The sequence below is a fragment of the Natator depressus genome, chromosome 4 (genome assembly GCF_965152275.1).
Source record: "Natator depressus isolate rNatDep1 chromosome 4, rNatDep2.hap1, whole genome shotgun sequence".
NCBI classification, from domain to species: domain Eukaryota; kingdom Metazoa; phylum Chordata; order Testudines; family Cheloniidae; genus Natator; species Natator depressus.
In genome coordinates, this window is record NC_134237.1 from 27,763,389 (window position 1) to 27,781,650 (window position 18,262).

General features: G+C 43.4%; 1 protein-coding gene across 1 annotated transcript in view; it reads left to right on the plus strand.

Annotated features, from left to right (window-relative positions):
• Positions 1-1,277: 1,277 nt before the first annotated feature.
• DAPP1 (dual adaptor of phosphotyrosine and 3-phosphoinositides 1) overlaps positions 1,278-18,262 on the plus strand; it is a 45,422-nt gene continuing 28,437 nt past the window's right edge. The window contains exon 1 of the mRNA XM_074950670.1: positions 1,278-1,613. Coding sequence (XP_074806771.1) covers positions 1,510-1,613 — 104 coding nt within the window. The 5' untranslated portion in view covers positions 1,278-1,509. The remainder of the gene's footprint in view (positions 1,614-18,262) is intronic.

Consider the following 18,262-nt stretch of genomic DNA (forward strand, 5'->3'; position numbering starts at 1 on the left):
CATCACACAAATGGAACAGTAATGATGGGCAGGAAGGAGATAAATCCAGACTATTTCCATCTCCCACCTCTCCCCCCCAACCACCTGACAGGACTTAGGAAAATTTAAACTTGTAATTCACCACTGGAACAGCTACATAAGAATAGCCATACTGGGTCAGAACAAAGGTCCATCTAGCCAGTATCCTGTCTTCCGACAGTGGCCAATGCCAGGTGGCCCAGAGGGAATGAACGGAACAGGTAATCATCAAGTCTCCTGTCGCCCATTCTCCACGGGTGATAGTAACAGTAGAAGATGTAGCATGCAGAGGCCTCAGGTGTTTTTAACACTACATCATACACCCAAGCTCTGAGTGACATGATGGCTGGCATTACCCCAGGGGTGCCACATCGGTGGTGAATTACATGTTCCAATTCCCCTAATTCCCTAATAAGCAGCTAGAGTGTGTCAGGTGCAGGTTATCAAGCTGAATCATTGTCAAGGATAATGCAGCCTGCATACATCCCCTGCACACTTGTCACTCATGGAAGGATTTGTTGCTGAGGCACAGTCGCTTTGGGAGCTCCCCTGACTCCCTATGGCCAGAGCCTCCCCAAAATCCACCCACAAATGCAGAGCGCCCTGCACAACCCTGCAGGTAGAGAGGAACAAGTGCGGGGGGGTCGGAGGAGGGAAGAAGCCAGCAAACAGAGCGGGCCGGGGCCCCTTCTGAGCGTGGGCCCAGCTCCATGGCGCCGCTGGAAACCCAGAACCCTCCAGGGGTCAGCAACCTTTCAGAAGTGGTGTGCCGAGTCTTCACCTGTTCACTCTAACTGAAGGTTTCGCATGCCAGTACTGCATTTTACCGTTTGCAGACGGTCTCTTTCTATAAGTCGATAATATATAATGGAACTATTGTTGTATGTAGAGTAAATGAGGTTTTTAAAGGTGTTTAAGAAGCTTCATTTAAAATTAAATTAAAATGCAGAGCCCCCTCCCCGGACCAGTGGCCAGGACCCGGGCAGTGTGAGCGCCACTGAAAATCAGCTGGCGTGCCCTAGGTTGCCTACCCCTGGCTTACTCAGTTCCTGGAGTGAGGAAGGGAAGTCACTGCAGGTCTCCAACGGGGCGGTGTCACAGAAGATGAGGAGGCAGAGAAAAGGCTGTTTGGAGGCGGGGAATTGCCGAGGCTTGGTCCCTAGCCGCAAGCCTTCCTCCTCCTCCTCCTCCTCTCAGCTCGAGCCACACGCACCTTCCACACAATGCCGCGCGCGCCGGTTGCATTCCCCCGGGGGCCAGCTCTTCCCTCCCTGCCGGCGCCTCGGGCAGGGTGGTTAGGTGCAGGGAGGGACCCGCTCTCACTTCCTCATTGGGCTCGCTTGCCATGCAGCAGCAGCAGCAGCAGCAGCGGCTTGCTGCTCGTGCGGAGCGCCTCCTCCGCGGCCGCTGAGCGGGAGCCGGGGCAGGGAGCCCCCTGTCTCTGCCTTCCCGTCCCCGCGCGCGGCGGGGCGCGAGCCGCAGGTGGTGCGGATGGGAAAAGCAGAGCCGGGAGGAGGCGCGAAGATGAGCCGAGGCACGGGGGTCCTCCCCGCGGAGCAAGAAGGGGACGTGCTAGAGGAGCTGCAGAGCCTAGGGTAAGGGGCAGCACGGCCCTGGGCTTTCCCTGCACCGCGCGCGGTGGGGGTCAAGCCAGTGTTTGAAGCCCTCCCCCCCAGAAATCGCATGGCTGGTACCTAGCTGCAGGTCACTCCTCCCTGCTGCTGGCCCGTCGCCTCCTTTCCCTCCCGGCCTGGAAGCCAGAGGGGAAGCAGGGATCGCTCTGCATTGTGTGGATGGTGAGCAATCGCAGGAATGCCCGGGGCTGCTTCCACCGTGGCAGCTGCAGGAGGGCGGCCGGGTTTGGGGCCTCCAGCCCAAGACAACGGTTGTGATGGTCGTCCCCCTCCTTCCCCACCAGGAATGAGGAAGTTGCTGTCACCAGCTCTGTGCGTCTGCCTGTGTGCGGATCTCCGTGCAGCTGGGTGGATGTGTGGTATCAGCATGAAGGGGTCATTGCAAGTTTCTGTTTGAGAATTATTATTATTTTTTTTTTAAAAAAAGGGGATGATCTGTTAAATCACCCAAAATGTGAATTTAAAAAATGCGGAAAAGCCTGGAAGAAACTTTATCGATTAAAGAGGGACATTTCAGCAGCTGTTAGGATTTGAGTTTGTCTGCTGTTGCTGAATAGTCTTTGAGAGTTAACATTTTTTCCGAACATTTTAACAGAATTATGATTTATTTATTTGAATGCACCATTGAAAAAATAAGGGGTGAGGAGAGAAAAAAACAACCACCCAGTAATATGAAGGTTCTGCATGACTATTTGCTTGTGTTTGGTACCTTTGCTATTATCATTATGAACTGGGAGATAATGAGGAGTTAAAGTGTGTCCTTATGCTTGCTCAGAAATGAGAACTACTACTGTGCTAAAATGGTAGTAGCTGGCAAATTACACAGACCAAATGCTTGTTCTGCAACTACACCAGAGCCTCCAATTAACTTCAAAGTAAGCTCTGTGTGTGCATCCAAGGGCAGAATTTGGCCTCCTTCCATATGGACAAATTCTGTGCTGACTTACACCCTTTGCAATTCCTTTCATTTCTAGTGAGGTTGGATGGGGTGCCATTGACCACAGCATTTGGAACATCTTCCTGCAGTTTGGTTTTATTCACCAAAATAACTCCTGCTGAAACACAAAATCCAGCAAAAGCCTTTTCACCAGGCGTGGCTGCTCCCCAAGTTCCTGTCCAAAGACTGCATAGCCCATGTCATCTCTAGAGCGTCACTCCTCTCTCCTTAACACCTGATTGAGTTAGCGAAAGGTCTGCAACAGGGAGTTCAGCAAAACAAGCATAACATTTTCCCCAGTAGATCATCATCTGCTTGGTTTGGTTTGGTTTCAGTCAAACACACCCAGCTTGTTACACAGTACTTCTGAAAACATGTCACAAATTGGGTGCCCAGAAATGGAGTCACTCAAAATTACTAGCCACTGTTGAAAATGTGAGATACACACACACACACACACACACAAGTTTAAACTATGGGCCAGTTCCTTTCGCATAGGGTGATCAGATGTCCCGTTTTTAAAGGGACAGTCGTGTTTTTTGGGACTTTTTCTTATATAGGCACCTATTACCCTGCACACCCTGTCCCATTTTTTCACAGTTGCTATCGGGTCACCCTACTTAGGCACTGCTGGTAATTGGTTGAGTGCATTTTGTAAGATCTGCCTACAGTGCTTTCATCATGCCAAGACAGTGAAACTGACTAGGCTTGCATCAGTTTCAGGCTGGCTGTGTTGCTCTAAGCAAAAGCTGTGGATGGGAGCAACAGCACAGATGGGATTGAGGAGGGGGATAGGAGGCAAAGGAGGAAGGAGAAAACCACAAATAAAATCCCAGAAACAGAAAGGCTGGGAGGGCATCTATAGTTTCCGAGGAAGTTGGTGAAGATTAGAAGACCCACAAAGGAAAAAAAAATGCTTAATGTAAGGGTGGAGATTATGTGTCTGTTTCTTTTGAAGGCAAGTTTAGTGAATGAAGAAAGTAAATTTGACACTCTGAAGAAACTCAGAATTAAAACCTCCTCCCAACAGGTATTCCCCCCACCCCCATTTGAAAGTGTAGAGGCGGGAAGATCTACTCATGGCAAAAGTGAAATGAAAGCACTGAGTAATGGTTCCCACAGCAACTGTAACTTATTTCTCTTTTTCATTTGTAATATTACTGGTCATGATGTTAAAGGTACGCTTTAGCCATGTGCAAATAGGCTGAGTTGCAGCTGCTGTGAGAATCATTACCTGACTTATTACATTCTCATTACCTGACTTATTCATTTAGACCCTAATTCAGTCAGTTAGTCTGAGCAGGCAGAGACCTGGGCCCACATGGAGCCCCACTGACTTCAGTAAAAAGAAAAGGAGGACTTGTGGCACCTTAGAGATGAACACATTTATTTGAGCATAAGCTTTCGTGAGCTACAGCTCGCTTATGCTCAAATAAATGTGTTCGTCTCTAAAGGTGCCACAAGTACTCCTTTTCTTTTTGCGAATACAGACTAACACGGCTGCTACTCTGAAAACTGACTTCAGTGGGGATCCATCCTCAGAGACAACCTTGCAGGATCACAGCTTTAAATTTTCAACCGTGACATAGCAGATCAGGACACGCAGGTGAATGAAACACAGATGCAGGGATGGATTGAAAAGGAGAAGGGCTGCAACTTTATTTTATTTTATTTTAATTTTAATGGGAGGGACTCCACCCCCACCAATATCAGGCATCTACTTGAGCGCAAGTGCAACATTAAAAGGCTCCTTGCCAAATAACCAATATTCAGGGTTGGCCCCCTTCAGTCTAACTGCTAGGATTCAGCCCATCTCTGAATCCTCCCACCCTCCCCTAATGAGGGGGAACGAGGGTATACAGGAAGGGTACCTCAGTCTGAGAAGACAAAGTCTCCCCTTTTTTCTCTCAGTTAATAGGATCCACAAGTTATCTCACTGGCTCCTTGAAGCCTCTCACCTACAGTGGACCTGGGGATCCATCCACATAGACCATCTCGCAAGATCATAGCCTTAAATTCTAACCTATAATGTAGGCTTTTTTGGTTAACATCAGTCTTTAGGATAAGGACAAATGACTGCCCATACATGTGTGCAGTCCCTAGTGCAACAAGACTTGGAACCTGATTGGGGGCTCTCAGCATTACTTTAATATAAGTAATGTAATTGAAATTCTTTAAAGAAAAAAATAGATAGTGAGTGATCACATACTGAAAGAAATGACTGTGCATTTAGTCCAACAGGTAATATGAGAATCAAATGGAAAAATAACTAAGGGAAAAAATAAAAGGAAAGATGCTGGGAGTTTTGTAATACATTGGATTGGACCTGGCCTATATTAGAAAAGTTGGATCAGTGTAACAATTTAAAAATCAATCTAGTTACACCAGTGCAAACCCCTACTATAGATACATCTAAACCAGTTTAAGGCTTGATTTAGTTTAATTCCATAACCCTTTTTTGTTTCCTTATGGTGTATAAAGGAGGCCTGAATGGTTGGTTGACATTTTTTTCATTTACTTGAAATGTTTTTGTCTGCTTGTTGTTATTCAGATTTAATCAGGAATGTCAGTTCTGGTCTTCCCTTGATTTGCTGGAGGCCTTGTTGGGGGTACTATGAGATGTTTATTGTGAGTTCTGTCACACCTTAATTGAAGAGGTGGGAGGGTTAGATTGAATTGAAACAAAAAGGAGGAAGGTTAAGAGGAGAAAAAGTGAAGTTTTAACTGTTCCTTTTGGTCAAGTGCCAGTCTGCTCTTTCAGCAGTGGTTTGTGGCCTTTGAGCTATTTGTAATCCACTTTCTACTATAAAAGCTAAAACTGAGTTGTTCATTATTCCATTTGTTTTTTTAATAGAAGAAAGTGAGTTGAAACTGGCTGTTAGGCCATAAACTGCTATTGAAAAGGCAGCTAGACATTTGGGCCACAGGACAGGGGAGATAAGAACACAAATACCCCAGGAACTTTGGAAAAATAAGTTAATGTTAGAAGGAAATTTTTAAAAAATTAATATAGTTAGAATAGTTTAGAACAGGTGTTTGTAACCTTTTCCCTAGTGTTTTGTATCAGCTTTTGCATAGAAACTAGTTTTCATAGTGGAAGGATACACACTGTGTAAAGACCACATAAATAATGTGTTTTTTAAATTAACTGTAAAGTCAATGAGTCGCAGCTAATAGCACAAAATCATTATAGGTTACTGGCAAACTTTTTGGGTTGTTGCAGGCACCTGGATGCACTTGGGACCAAGCAATAGTGGCTTATTGCTAAAATGAAAACCATTAGGCATAAAGCACATTACACCTCCAAAAGAGGTGTGCAATTCATGTGCCAGTGAAGAAACTGCACCAGACATGCCTTCTGCTTCACTGTATAGAAACAAAGAAGTTGGAGAGGTTTTGAAGAAGTAGCCATCAGAAATGGGAAACCATTTTAACTGAAGCGTGAGGAAAAAAAATTCTTCATGTTTGAGGCAAAGGAGAGAGGCCACAGGAAATGCCTCATATGTCACCCTGCCACCAAATCAGAAGTGGACAGGAAAGTAAAATGACTGCAATAACTAGAACCCATGCACCCAATGGTGAAATCCTTCTCTAGACACCCAGAGTAATGCAGTAACTTCAAGTACTCTGTGCACTAATTTTGACAACAGTTGTTTGTATTCTTGTTGTGTCAAAACATTGAAGCCAATGTTTGCAAAAAGCACCTTTTCCCTCCCGCCTCTGACATAACTCAGAAACATATATCACTCAAAATGTCAACAACCAGGAGGTAAGATTTTTCCCTGAAAATTATAAACAGAGATAATCTCAAGCAATGTAAATCCAGTTCTTTGGGGTCTGACTGCAGATTTTCCTCAGATTGGGTTATTTTTCTCCAGAATCTCAGTTTTCTTTCAAGAGACATACTTTTAGTCTTTCTGATAGGCAAACTTCCCAATCAAATCAAAACCAGAACCTAGCCTCACCTCACTCTCTCCTTTCTTTTGTTAAGCCACCATACAGTTTTGGAGAACCCCACCACCACAAGAAGTTTTTCCTCTTCGCATTCTCTTCCCTTTGGCCACCCAGTCTTGGGGAGTTGGGGAGGGGGTGGAAGGATGATGGCCGGTATAGGCAGTACATGTTTGGAGCTCTTTGGATAGCCAAGAGTTTTAGGGGTCAGATAATCATGAGTCAAGTGTGAAAACTCAAATACTGCTAACAACACCAGGAAGGTGTTTGGTGCACTGAGAAGGTGCCTGGCAAAAGGAGCGAAAAGGAAAAAGCTGGAACATCCTGAATAGCCTAAGCCCTCGTCTACACTACGAGTTTAGGTCGAATTTAGCAGTGTTAGATCAATTTAACCCTGCACCTGTCCACACAACGAAGCCATTTTTTCGACTTAATGGGCTCTTAAAATTGATTTCTGTACTCCTCCCCGACGAGGGGATTAGCGCTGAAATCGACATCGCCGGGACTGGAGTCATCAGTTAAAACTCACTTCCCTGAAATTACTAAAAAGATTAAAAGGGAAGCACTGAAATTCACCGAGAGATACACAGAAGTGTCTGCAAAAGATTGTTAGCGAGACTTCTTACTGACAAAGGAGGAAATAAGGCAATTTTTAAAAATTCTGTATTTGGTTGCTCCTAGGATCTACTTATAGTGTTTATAGCTGTTTCTGTTCATATATATGCTAACTTCTATTTGTGTTGTGATTAGAAACACGTTTGATGCAATCATGGGGCATAGGGGAATTCCATCCTCTTGTAATGCACATATTTGTGCAAGAGATTATAATGTGGATCAGCTTGTCATCTGAGAAGCAAGAGGCCAGTTCTGCAATGTAATTTCAATAAGTATGAGTTGCAGTGCTACTGGTTCATTTTCTGTTCTTTCTGGTATGGAGGTGACAGCAACATTGTGTGATACTATTTTTGAAGTGTTTTTTCTGTACATGCCAAGCGTTTCTTTTTTGTAAGGTGTATACAGTTCATCTCTTGTTTTTCCACACCGATGGGTTTTGTACATACTTAAATAGTATGCTATCCTATACTGAACAACACATTTCTTTAGGTAGAAAGAGGGAGGAAACGAGACCACATTCAGGCCTTTATACTGTAGTGATACATTTTTATTATGTACTCTGACAGAGTGATGAGCACAGGATAAATGCTTAGGGTCCTCTTCTGTCCTCTTGTATCTATCTGTTTAACCAAGGTCAGAATTAGACCCTTATGGAAATAGATTATTAGATTAGAAAGCAGGTGAGGATGTAAAGATGAAGAAAAGGAAATTGGAGACACACAGAAATAGATAATCAGTTGAGAGAAGGGGAAGAGAAAATGGAAGTGAGAGTGGAAGAGATTAAAGAAGTGGAAGGAGAGAAAGAATACAGCTAGAAAAGACATAAGCCTTTAAGGTTGGAAAAATTACTTTCAGTTACTCATGTTCCTACATTTTATTATTTTTTCTCTAGCAAAACAAAGTAATGGAGGAGGATCTGACCTTAAAGTCTGGTTTTGTTCTGCAAAGTAGGCCCCTTCTTACCCAGTAGCTCTGCTCCCTGTGGATATTAGTTTCTGTTTACTGACTAAAATAATTTTCTGCTATCCTTTACTCATTTTAGCCTTACAGAGGGAGAGGGAGTTTGATGCTATTTCTGTTCACACTCCATCAGCAAAATTATTAGCTATGTCCTAATTGCAGAATCCTTACTGTTAGTGACATGTGAGGCAGAAAGAACCCAGTTTGACTCTCAGATGCCAGATGGAGTTTCCAGGGCTAGTAGGTAGAAAAAGATATTTTTTTAAAACTGGTAACTCAGCATAATTGATCTGGAAATCAATGAGACAATAAATACAGGAACCAGTGATGCCATATTGCAAAGTCACTTTGGTCCACTTTGTGTCTGATCCAATGCCCACTGAAGTCATAAAAGTCTTTCCTATTGACTTCAGTGGGCTTTGGATCTGGCTCTTTCTGTCTGGGAACATGCATAATTCCGTGGGCAATAGAAAGGTAAGAGAGGTGTCATTTGATTTGCAAAAATCTACAGAATCATAATTGGGTATCATTCAAAATCCCGTTATCCCGTAAGGACAGTGGTACCAAACACAACAAACCTAGAACAATTATGCAGGTTAGACAAACACCTGTCAGGAATGGTCTAGATAATCTTAGTCCTGCCACGAGTGCAGGGGACTGAACTAGATGACCTCTCGAGGTCCTTTCCAGTTTTATGATTCGATGCAGATATATATTCAAGAAAATGTTTAAAAATAGGGTTTTTTAATTTTACTTAAGACAGGCATGTCAAACATGCAGCCCTCACACAGCTAAAATGTGACCCTTGACTGACAGTACTGTGTTACCAGTTAATGCTCAGAACTCGATACCCAATTAATTTTTTGATGTTACCGATTACTATAAGTGGAAGCAGTGCTTCAAGTTGATTTACCATCATTGGCAAAAAAAGAAGTACTGGTAGTTCAGCAGTATTGATTATCAGCTTTGTTTATTACGTCAAAAGAGTTGTAATGAAGCACTGGTTAAGACATCAGCATCTCCAGAAATTACTGGAATCCATCTGCAAATGGTATGCACATTGGTACATAAGTACAGTAGAGCCTCAGCGTTATGAACACCAGAGTTATGAACTAACCAATAACACACCTCATTTGGAACCAGACATACGCAATCAGGCAGCAGCAGGTACAACAAAAAACAAAAAAACAGTACCGTACTGTGTTAAACGTAAACTACTAAAAAAATAAAGAGAAAGGAGCATTTTCCTTCTGCCTAGTAAAGTTTCGAAGCTGTATTAAGTCAATGTTCAGTAGTAAACTTTTGAAAGAACAACCATAATGTATTGTTCAGTTTTACGAGCAACCTCCATTCCCGAGGTGTTCGGAATGCTGAGGTTCAACTGTACATTACAGAACGTAATTCAACGTCTTCTGTGAAGAGCAGACTGATGTCTTTGAAGTCATTTTCCAAAGTGTACAGGACTTGCCAAACCAGTTCCACTCACCCAGCGTACATTCCACTCTCTATGACCTATTGTGCACCCTGGAGAGCTGCAATACCACGGAACGGATCAAGCAATTTCATCAGGTTGAATTGGTGACAAAGCCAACTTTTGGAGTGGTGCGGCATGAAGATGGTTGAGCTTCTGTTGCTTTTTAGTCAATTCGTCAGGACTGCTAATTGGAATTTTCACCTTGCAGCATTGGAAGACTTCATGAAATACTTTTTTGCTTTAGATGAACTATTCTGCGATGATTGCCTGGTACCTCACTGAAATAAGAGGTGTAGAAAAGTCTGACCTGGACATATGGGAAGAATTTCAAAAAGGAAATTGGGTTGTTAAAAGGTCGACAGCTCCCTTCTGTGCTCTTAGCTCAGATGAAGCCTTAGAACATGAAAACAGAGCAATGAAGGTCATTGGGGGCTGGTGGGCATAACACAGCATCCAAATGCTCTCCGCTGGTTTTTTCTGACAGCTCCAGAACTCCACTGAATTTGGAATGAAACATTAATCATGACTGGGATGACCTGACCAGGGGTGGGCAAACTTTTTGGCCCGAGGGCCACATCAGGGTTGCAAAACTTTATGGAGGGCCAGGTAGGAAAGGCTGTGCCCCCCCAAACAGCATGGACCCCGCCCCCCTATCCACCCCCTCCCACTTCCTGCCCCCTGACTGCCCCCGTCAGAACTCCCAACCCATCCAACTCCTTGTCCCCTGACCGCCCCCTCCCGGGACCCCTGCCCCAACCACCCCCAGGAACACCACCCCTACCCAGACCCCCTGCTCCCAGTCCCCTGACTGCCCCGACCCCTATCCACACCCCTGCCCTGACTGCCCCCCGGGACCCCAACCCCTATCCAACCCCCTTTCTCCCCGGGCTCCTTGCATATGGCCCTTCACAGTCCAGCTTTCTCTAACACAGCTTCCTCTGGCAAATCCTCTTTTCACCCCGGCACAGTCACTTTTCACCCCTTCTTCTCTAACCACTTTCCAACTGCCCACTGCAGGCAGATTCTGAGCTCGAGCGGGCCTCTCCCGGGCGCCCTCTCTCTCCCCAGGACAGCGCTCTGTGCTGCTGTACCACGGCTGCCGCAGGTGCTAGGGCCAGGGCCCGGGTTACTATGGTAACACCTGCCAAGATTTGGCTGAACACTTGGTTAGGAGGCTGAAGAGAAAATACTAGACCTGTGACAAAGTCCATCTAATCAATTAAAAATATTACCAGAAAGAAGAGACCAAGAAGCGTTCCAAGCAGGTGCTTGGGGCGGCAGTTAGAAAGGGGTGGCAGTTCCTCCGGCCACGGCGGCAATTCGGCGGCAGCTTCTCCCTTTTGCCGTCCGCGGCGGCAGTTTTTTGCACCTTTCCACGACAAAATCATTGACTCCACAAACACCTGCGGTGTCACAATGAAGAAGCTACTGCCTTGTGCTCGCACAAAGGATGAGTTAACTGCATATCTTGCAGGAAAAATGCTCCAGCATGCGAAGAATTGCCCAGAGAATTTTGTCATTGCATGGCCGAATGAAATTTCCGCCTCTTACTGTTCAATGGAGTTTCTTTGTAGTTCCCATGAGGAGGCCAACATTAAAATTACGTTGTATGCCATCAATGCCACAGAGAGATGATACTAAATTCCGGATTATTGCACACAACACAGATGTTCTAGTGCTCTCTGTGAGACAGTACCCAAGACTTCGGCCAGATTCTGTTTTTGTGCCTGCAGTTGCGGGACAGCACTGCAGAGATGTGTTCCTATCAGTTGGACTATTAGAAGCTGCCAGACTGCCAGCTTTCCATTTCCTTTCAGAGTGACACACTACTGGCAGGTTGGCTAGAAAGACCAAATTATCCCACTGGACGGCATTTGATTAGTCTCTGAAGACTCTCTCTTCTCACTCTGAAGGTGCTCAGAATGGCTGAGACAGTCGCTGAGGAGGTCATAAATGCACTGGAGGCATTCATATGCTGAGTTTACTGTTTGAAGACCGATATTATGACACTTGCAGAGCTACGTTGGTGAATGGTTTCCAAACAAGCAGGCATATAGAGAAAAATTTCCACTGACAAGGTATACATTTATTCCAGCTATCAAGAGGGCAAATTATCAAGCAATGGAATGGCTCCAGAAAGGGGAGGACAGCTTTGGATGTGCTCAATCGATCAGGCATGAATGGGTCTTGGAGGATGGACTGACCGCACCAGCTGCAGGTGAAATACCATGTGCTCCCCAATTAATCCTTCAGATAATCTAATGCTCAGGTGCAAAGACCAAATGTTCCCTCTGCAAATGTTTGGCTAACAGCCTGCCTTGTAGTGTGGCACAGACAAGGATTGATGTGATAATGTGCCCTAGATGGAAATGACATAGATGATGGCTTTGATGAATAAATGTTTTCAGTCCTACATGGCAAGGCTAGCTTCCCTAGGATTACCAAAGGTCAATGTCTTTTTGGTGTAAGCAGTGCATCTCTATGTTAAAGTACAATTTTAAAATGTTGATTTTAAAATCATTTTCTCAAATATACATCTACATAATTGTTCTAGATTTGTCATATTTGGTATCATTGTGTTTGTGGGAGAAAGGGCTTTCGAATGACACCCAACTGGACCCATTTCTGATGACACTGTATTATCAAAATTTCCACCAACTGGAGGACCTGGAGCTGGGAGCCAGAGGATGGGTGAGTGGGACAGTGAGTCCCCCCTGCCATGTTGCAGACACCATTGAAATGATGGTTCTGTAGATCTTTACAAATCAAATGACAGCTCCCTTATCTTTCTGTCACTAACTTGCCCAGAGAATGAGATTTTACTGCACTATGCTGCCAGACTCTTTACACTAGGGATGAAAGAATCTTCAGGCTGGTAAGATCTTGGGGACAAGAGAGAATCTTGGGTCAGTCTTGGTGTAGGTGGGGGGATAGGAGGAGGACACCTCCACAATATGTCATTTTCAATTCAAATTCTCTTTTATAGAGTATAGCTGTGAAAATTCACCTGATTGGGGAGGAGGGGGGAAGATCCCTGATGGGGAGCCATGTGTAACCCACATCCCCTCAGTGCAGTGCTCTGTCCCCTTCACTTGGTAGCTGGGCCATGTAGAGAGATTCATAAGCCTCAACTAACAAAGGCTCTTTTAGTTTAGGGAAGAGGCTCATGCATTAAGATCTAGACTCCCAGGTTCACTCCCTGCTGCCAATGACACATTAATAGGTGCAATATCACATTGCTGCTTCACAAAATGAAATGGGGAAGCGACCCAAGTGAATAGTGATTGGTGTTGCTAAGAAGACACTGCCTAAATTCTTATTATGTGGAACTATGTGGGTGTTCTGATTTACCACTAGTTTCTCTCCATTAAGTCTTATCACTGAGGAAGATATTCTGCTCAAGACACAAAAAACGTGATGGGGTACAGACAAGCCCGTTCTTGCAAAAAATGTTATCTGAGACAAGTATCATTCCTGAGAGATTAAAAAAAAAATTGGAAGAAAAGCTTCTTCTCATATTTGTCTGTACAGTGCCTGTCACCATGCTAAGTACATATGAATATTGTAAAATAAGAGGCCATAAGACTAACACGTTGTCTACACTGGGATTTTAACCACCACTGCAAACTCCTAGCACAGACACAATTTGTGTTGTTGCACAGCTTATCCTGTTCGACAACAGGAGTTTGCACTGGTGGCTAAAAGCCAAGTGTAGATAAGACTTTAGAACAAGGCTGAGCTCTGTTCTTGCCTTTCAGGGGAGCTATCTCTTGTCATCTTTTATGTGCACAGCAGCTCCAGTAAAGCCTATCCTATCACTAATTTAATCTGTCAGTAAAAGAGTAGGGTAGCAGAAGGTGACTAATTCCTGAAAGTTATTCTCCTCTGAAGCACGAGAAGTCAGTGCTCATTATTGCTATGTACATACTAAAAAAAAAAAAAAAAAAAGCCAGCATCAGACCAGCACCATCCTTGATCAGAATCAAAAATAAATGTTGTTCCCTCCCTGAATGAGCAGGGAAAATCTCCTATCAGAGGATGAGCCTCCAATAGTAAATTCATTAAAAGCGCTCTTAGACACTCACGTACTGTACCATGGTTACGAGCCTGGGATAAAGAGATGAGGTTACCCAGGGTAACAAGTAATTGAAGCAACAAACAGATGACAACAAGAATGTCCTTCTGGAAAAGGTGAAAAAATGAAGTTATGTATCACAGAAGCTGAGTGACGAATAGTGGAGAGCCCAGACTAAAAAATAAAGCAGGACTCAAGAAATTGAAAATTAACTGAAGAGCTGAGGTTTTGCTGGGAGAAACGAGACCTTTTGGAGAAACAGTAACATCCAAGAATGTACATCTATTAGACCTACTGGAAGACTTCCAAGGCCAAAGAGTCAGGGTGAACATGCCCAGGAGAGGCACTAATTCAGCACAGCTTCCGGGCAGGGGAGGGGTCCTGTGTAGATAAGGTTGTAATTTAAAGCGGCTTTCCCCAAATGGAGGATGGTGGTGGGACTGTTACTTGGGTTTCCTTGGGGATCATGCCATGGCTGGACACAGTGGTCCCCTGAGAGCATATGTGTTTGTGTGCGCACATGCCAATTAAGCCTAAAATAAATTTCTGGAGCAACGTATTAACATTACCAGGACTCAGTATAAGTTTGTTTGTCTGAGAGCATCACCTGTCTCTTTGGTTATGTTTCTAAGAAATGACTTTTGTGGAAATGATGAGACAAATAAATAAGATTGCATGGTCCCTCATTCCTCCTCTCTAAAAACAACCTTCCTTCTCTCCTCATATTGTACGTAGGATTTAGCACAGACAAAGGGGAGCTCATTGTAAAAATATTAGTACCACATAAATGAATGGCAGTGAAGATAGCTATGGCACTAGAATGCCTTAATCTCTCTCTTCACACAAAGCCTCCAAAGAAGCCAAAGCAGGCTGTGTGTCCCTGGCTGACCTTCAGTACAATACGTCTGCAGTGTGTAGAGCTCTGTTTCTGGAACATTACCCAGAGAAGCAAACTATTTATTCTGAGTAAAGTAGGGGAGTTATTTTTGGCGGGACCTTCCCAAAATCACTCTGATGACTCTCAGAGGTGTACAGAATCCAAACCATGGTGCAAATTCAAACAAATATTACATAAGATGCCTTTCAGTGTATTCAAAGAAAGCAAATTATTGGAATTACATGTGGCTGATCTTAGTGATGCATTCAAAGAGACAGATACTTTAACAGTGAACAGTCCTTTCATTTTATATCATACTAGCAGCAATATTAATTTCCTCCTAATAACATTAGCAGTACTTGTTTTAAATTACCAGTGAAGACTATAAATTCCCTTCTCCATCTGCCTATTGTTTCCCTCACTTGGCCCAATCCCTTCTGTATTTAAGAAGCCACTGAGCTGTATGGGATTCCCTAATCCAAACAGTTGTCTGCTTCAGGCATCACATAGAATGAAAACAGAGATTAAGTTAAAATTGACCACCCAGGGTAAAGTTCTTTTGATCCAGGTCTCCTAGCTGAGTGTACTATATTCACACCCAAAAGATTTATTTATCGTCAGTGTGTGAATAACAAGTGTACTGTAGTCTGCGGATATGTTTAGAATGGATGGTTTATTCACATAAGAACAGCTATACTGGGTCATCAGTGGTCCACCTCACCCAGTAGCCTGTCTTCTGATAGTGGCCAGTGCAAGCTGCTTCAGAGGGAGTGAACAGAACAGAGAAATTATAGAGTGATCCATCCCCTGTCATCCAGTCCCAGCTTCTAGCAATCAGAGGTTTAGGGACACCAAGAGCATGGGGTTCCATCCCTGCCCATCTTGGCTAATAGCCATTGATAGACCTATCTTCCATGAACTTATCTAATTCTTTTTTGAACCCAGTTATACATAACCATGACTATACTGCTTTTCTTCAGTCAAATTTAAGGGGGCTGGTTAACAGTTTATTTCCAAATGGGGTTTTCCTGAAGATGCACAAATTGAGCTGAAAGTTATTTGCATTGTCAATAAATAATGGCTCTGGGTGGCTCCTTGGGTTAATTCAGGATGCTTTAATGAGCTTTGTGTGTGATTAAATTTGTGCAGAAGTAGACAAGTTCACTGTGAGAGACAGTAAAAAGATGTCTGGATCCTGTTTCAATACTGTATCAACAACTATCATTGACTATGTCTGCACAGTGCCTAGCACAATGGGACAAGCGAGGCTCCTAGGCAGTACTGCAGTAGAACTAAATTAAGAACAATATAAAAATGTGGCGTGTCACTGGGTTTAATACGTCTTCGTTATATATTTAACATTAAAATATTTCTATTGATTGTTAAACTGAGGTTAGTGCAAGTCAGAAACTGATCTGTAACCCTTTTACAGGGGGACAGCCCCATGGCTCGTGTCACACATGAACTCCCTTTGCAAACAGGTGACCTGCACTAGCAGCAATGCCAAGTGTAATTAAAAACTTTTTTGTCAAGTACATTTCATAGCGGATTTGTACCGAGATGAATTCTGACCTTTTGAACATCTACACTGCTGACTTGAGGAAAACAGTTACGATGACTGAGAGCAAACCATCTATTTATATGCATAAATGGCCATTTACAGACTTTCCTGGCGATAGTTGCATGAAAATATTTGATTTGTCTGCAGGCTTTAACCAAAATAAAATAAAAACGGTTGTCCCTAAATATATGCAGTAGGTCAAAGAAAACAGATTTTGAGTGACCATTTCAAGGATCAGTCAATAATAAAAATTTCCAGATTACTGAGACCTTTCATTGTGTCAGAGAGCAAAAAGAAGAAAGAAAGTAATTCTACTAAGTCTGACACAGTTGCTTTGGTAGCAGCAGCTAATTGATATTGCCACATCCATTTTTACTTTCTTTATGAGCTGACCAGGATTTCAGGGACTTTTGTTTGTGTGGGGGCTTTCTTGGCATATAAACACCTTGCAAAATAACCCCTCAACCTAAAAGCCAAAATACATCCAGTCAAAGGTGTGAGAACATTTTGAACAAAAACTAGAAACCCCATTTTATGAATGTTAAATTTTTCCATTTAATTTTCCATATTTTTAAAAAGGTCCCATTTCATCAAAACTATTTCAATATTTGTGCTCGAAAAGAAACTGTGTTTGAAAGTGAAAATGGCTTTTTATTCAAAATACTTCTATTTTTAAATCTCAGAAAGAAGGCCTTCTGAAACTTCTCATTTCTTTTGAAGGAACAATAGTGTACATGACCAACTTCAAGTTTAACATGCCTTCAATGTGAAAATAAATATTTTCTGGAAATTTTAGGGGGAAAACCTGTGTTTCTTGATCACAGAATGAAGTGAGGAAGCATTTTATATGAAATTTCACCAAAAAATGTTGCCCTTTCTTCCAGCTCTAGAAGTGGGTACGTGTTTATACTGGTCTCATCACCATGGTATTGGAACAACACAGATCTGACCTTTGACTGTTAGTTATTCTGGGGCTTGGTTACAAAGCACGTTTTGACTAACAGGTGTTTTAAAGGATGATGCTTTGATCTTTAAATGTGCATTATGTTTTATTGCATACTGTGTAGTGTGTAGGTGGTTCTCTGAGCAGGTCCAAAACCCAAACAATCTTGGTAGTGTTAAGTTTCTATCTGCATTAGGTTTCATTGGGGTCTTGTCTTCCATAGAGCTTAAAATTGTGAAGTCTTTTTTAATAAGGAGACATACAGACTAACTGGCCTTTGCTTCTTCAATAGGCTTCAAGAAGCAATCATAAATTATCATTAAAACTTCATAGGAAGTGTCCATTTAAATACTGAATTGCAATGACGAATGAGGAGAAAAGGGGGACACACTGTTACCATGTGTCAGGTTAGGGACTGCTGTATCATGAATGCCAGGAAATCCTGTGGTCCAACTTCTGCTTTCAGTTACATTGGTCTAAATGCATCGTTGGTGTAGCTGAGAGCATAAATTTGTCCCAATAACTTTTCTTATATATACACACAGAGCAAAGAAAGGAAAAACAAAAACAAGAGCCCAGCTAAACTCAGATTTCCTTAGGTTTCAAAACAAAATGCTAACTCAATACATGCCTAGCATGTCCTTTAAATCACAATTGTCTCTTAAGACACCCACAGTATCACAAGTAATTTATTTATTAGCAGGAGTACAGTTTCACTTGCCAGGGTATATGGACTGGCTACCTCCTGAGAGCCCCCTTGTGGCTAGGGTACCCTGCTTCATTCCCTCTCACCAGGGATCCTCAATAAATTCCACAAACAGACTTCTCTCTCTTCAACACCCATCCGTAGGGCCTGGGTTTATTAACATCAAAGTTCAGAACAAAACTCAAAGTCTGCAAAGTTCAACTCAATTCCCTGCTTTTAGCAGACCACTCCCAGACCTTCCGAGCTGGGGTGTGGGGGGGAGAGGGGTCTTTTCTTCTCCCCGGGAATCTGCTGTTGGCAGCTCTTCCCAAATCCCAGGCTTCTGTCTTGCCTAGTGCTCACAGCCCTCCCTAGCTGGTCAAGAGTCCTTTGCAGGAGCCTCCTGCTCACTGCCACTCTTCTACAGTCCCTGTCACAGCTTCCTCTCTCTGTTTCCCTATGTTTATAGAGACCAGCTGCCCTCTATCAGATGCCATGTGAAGCTGTTAATGAGGCACAGGTGGTCTGGACC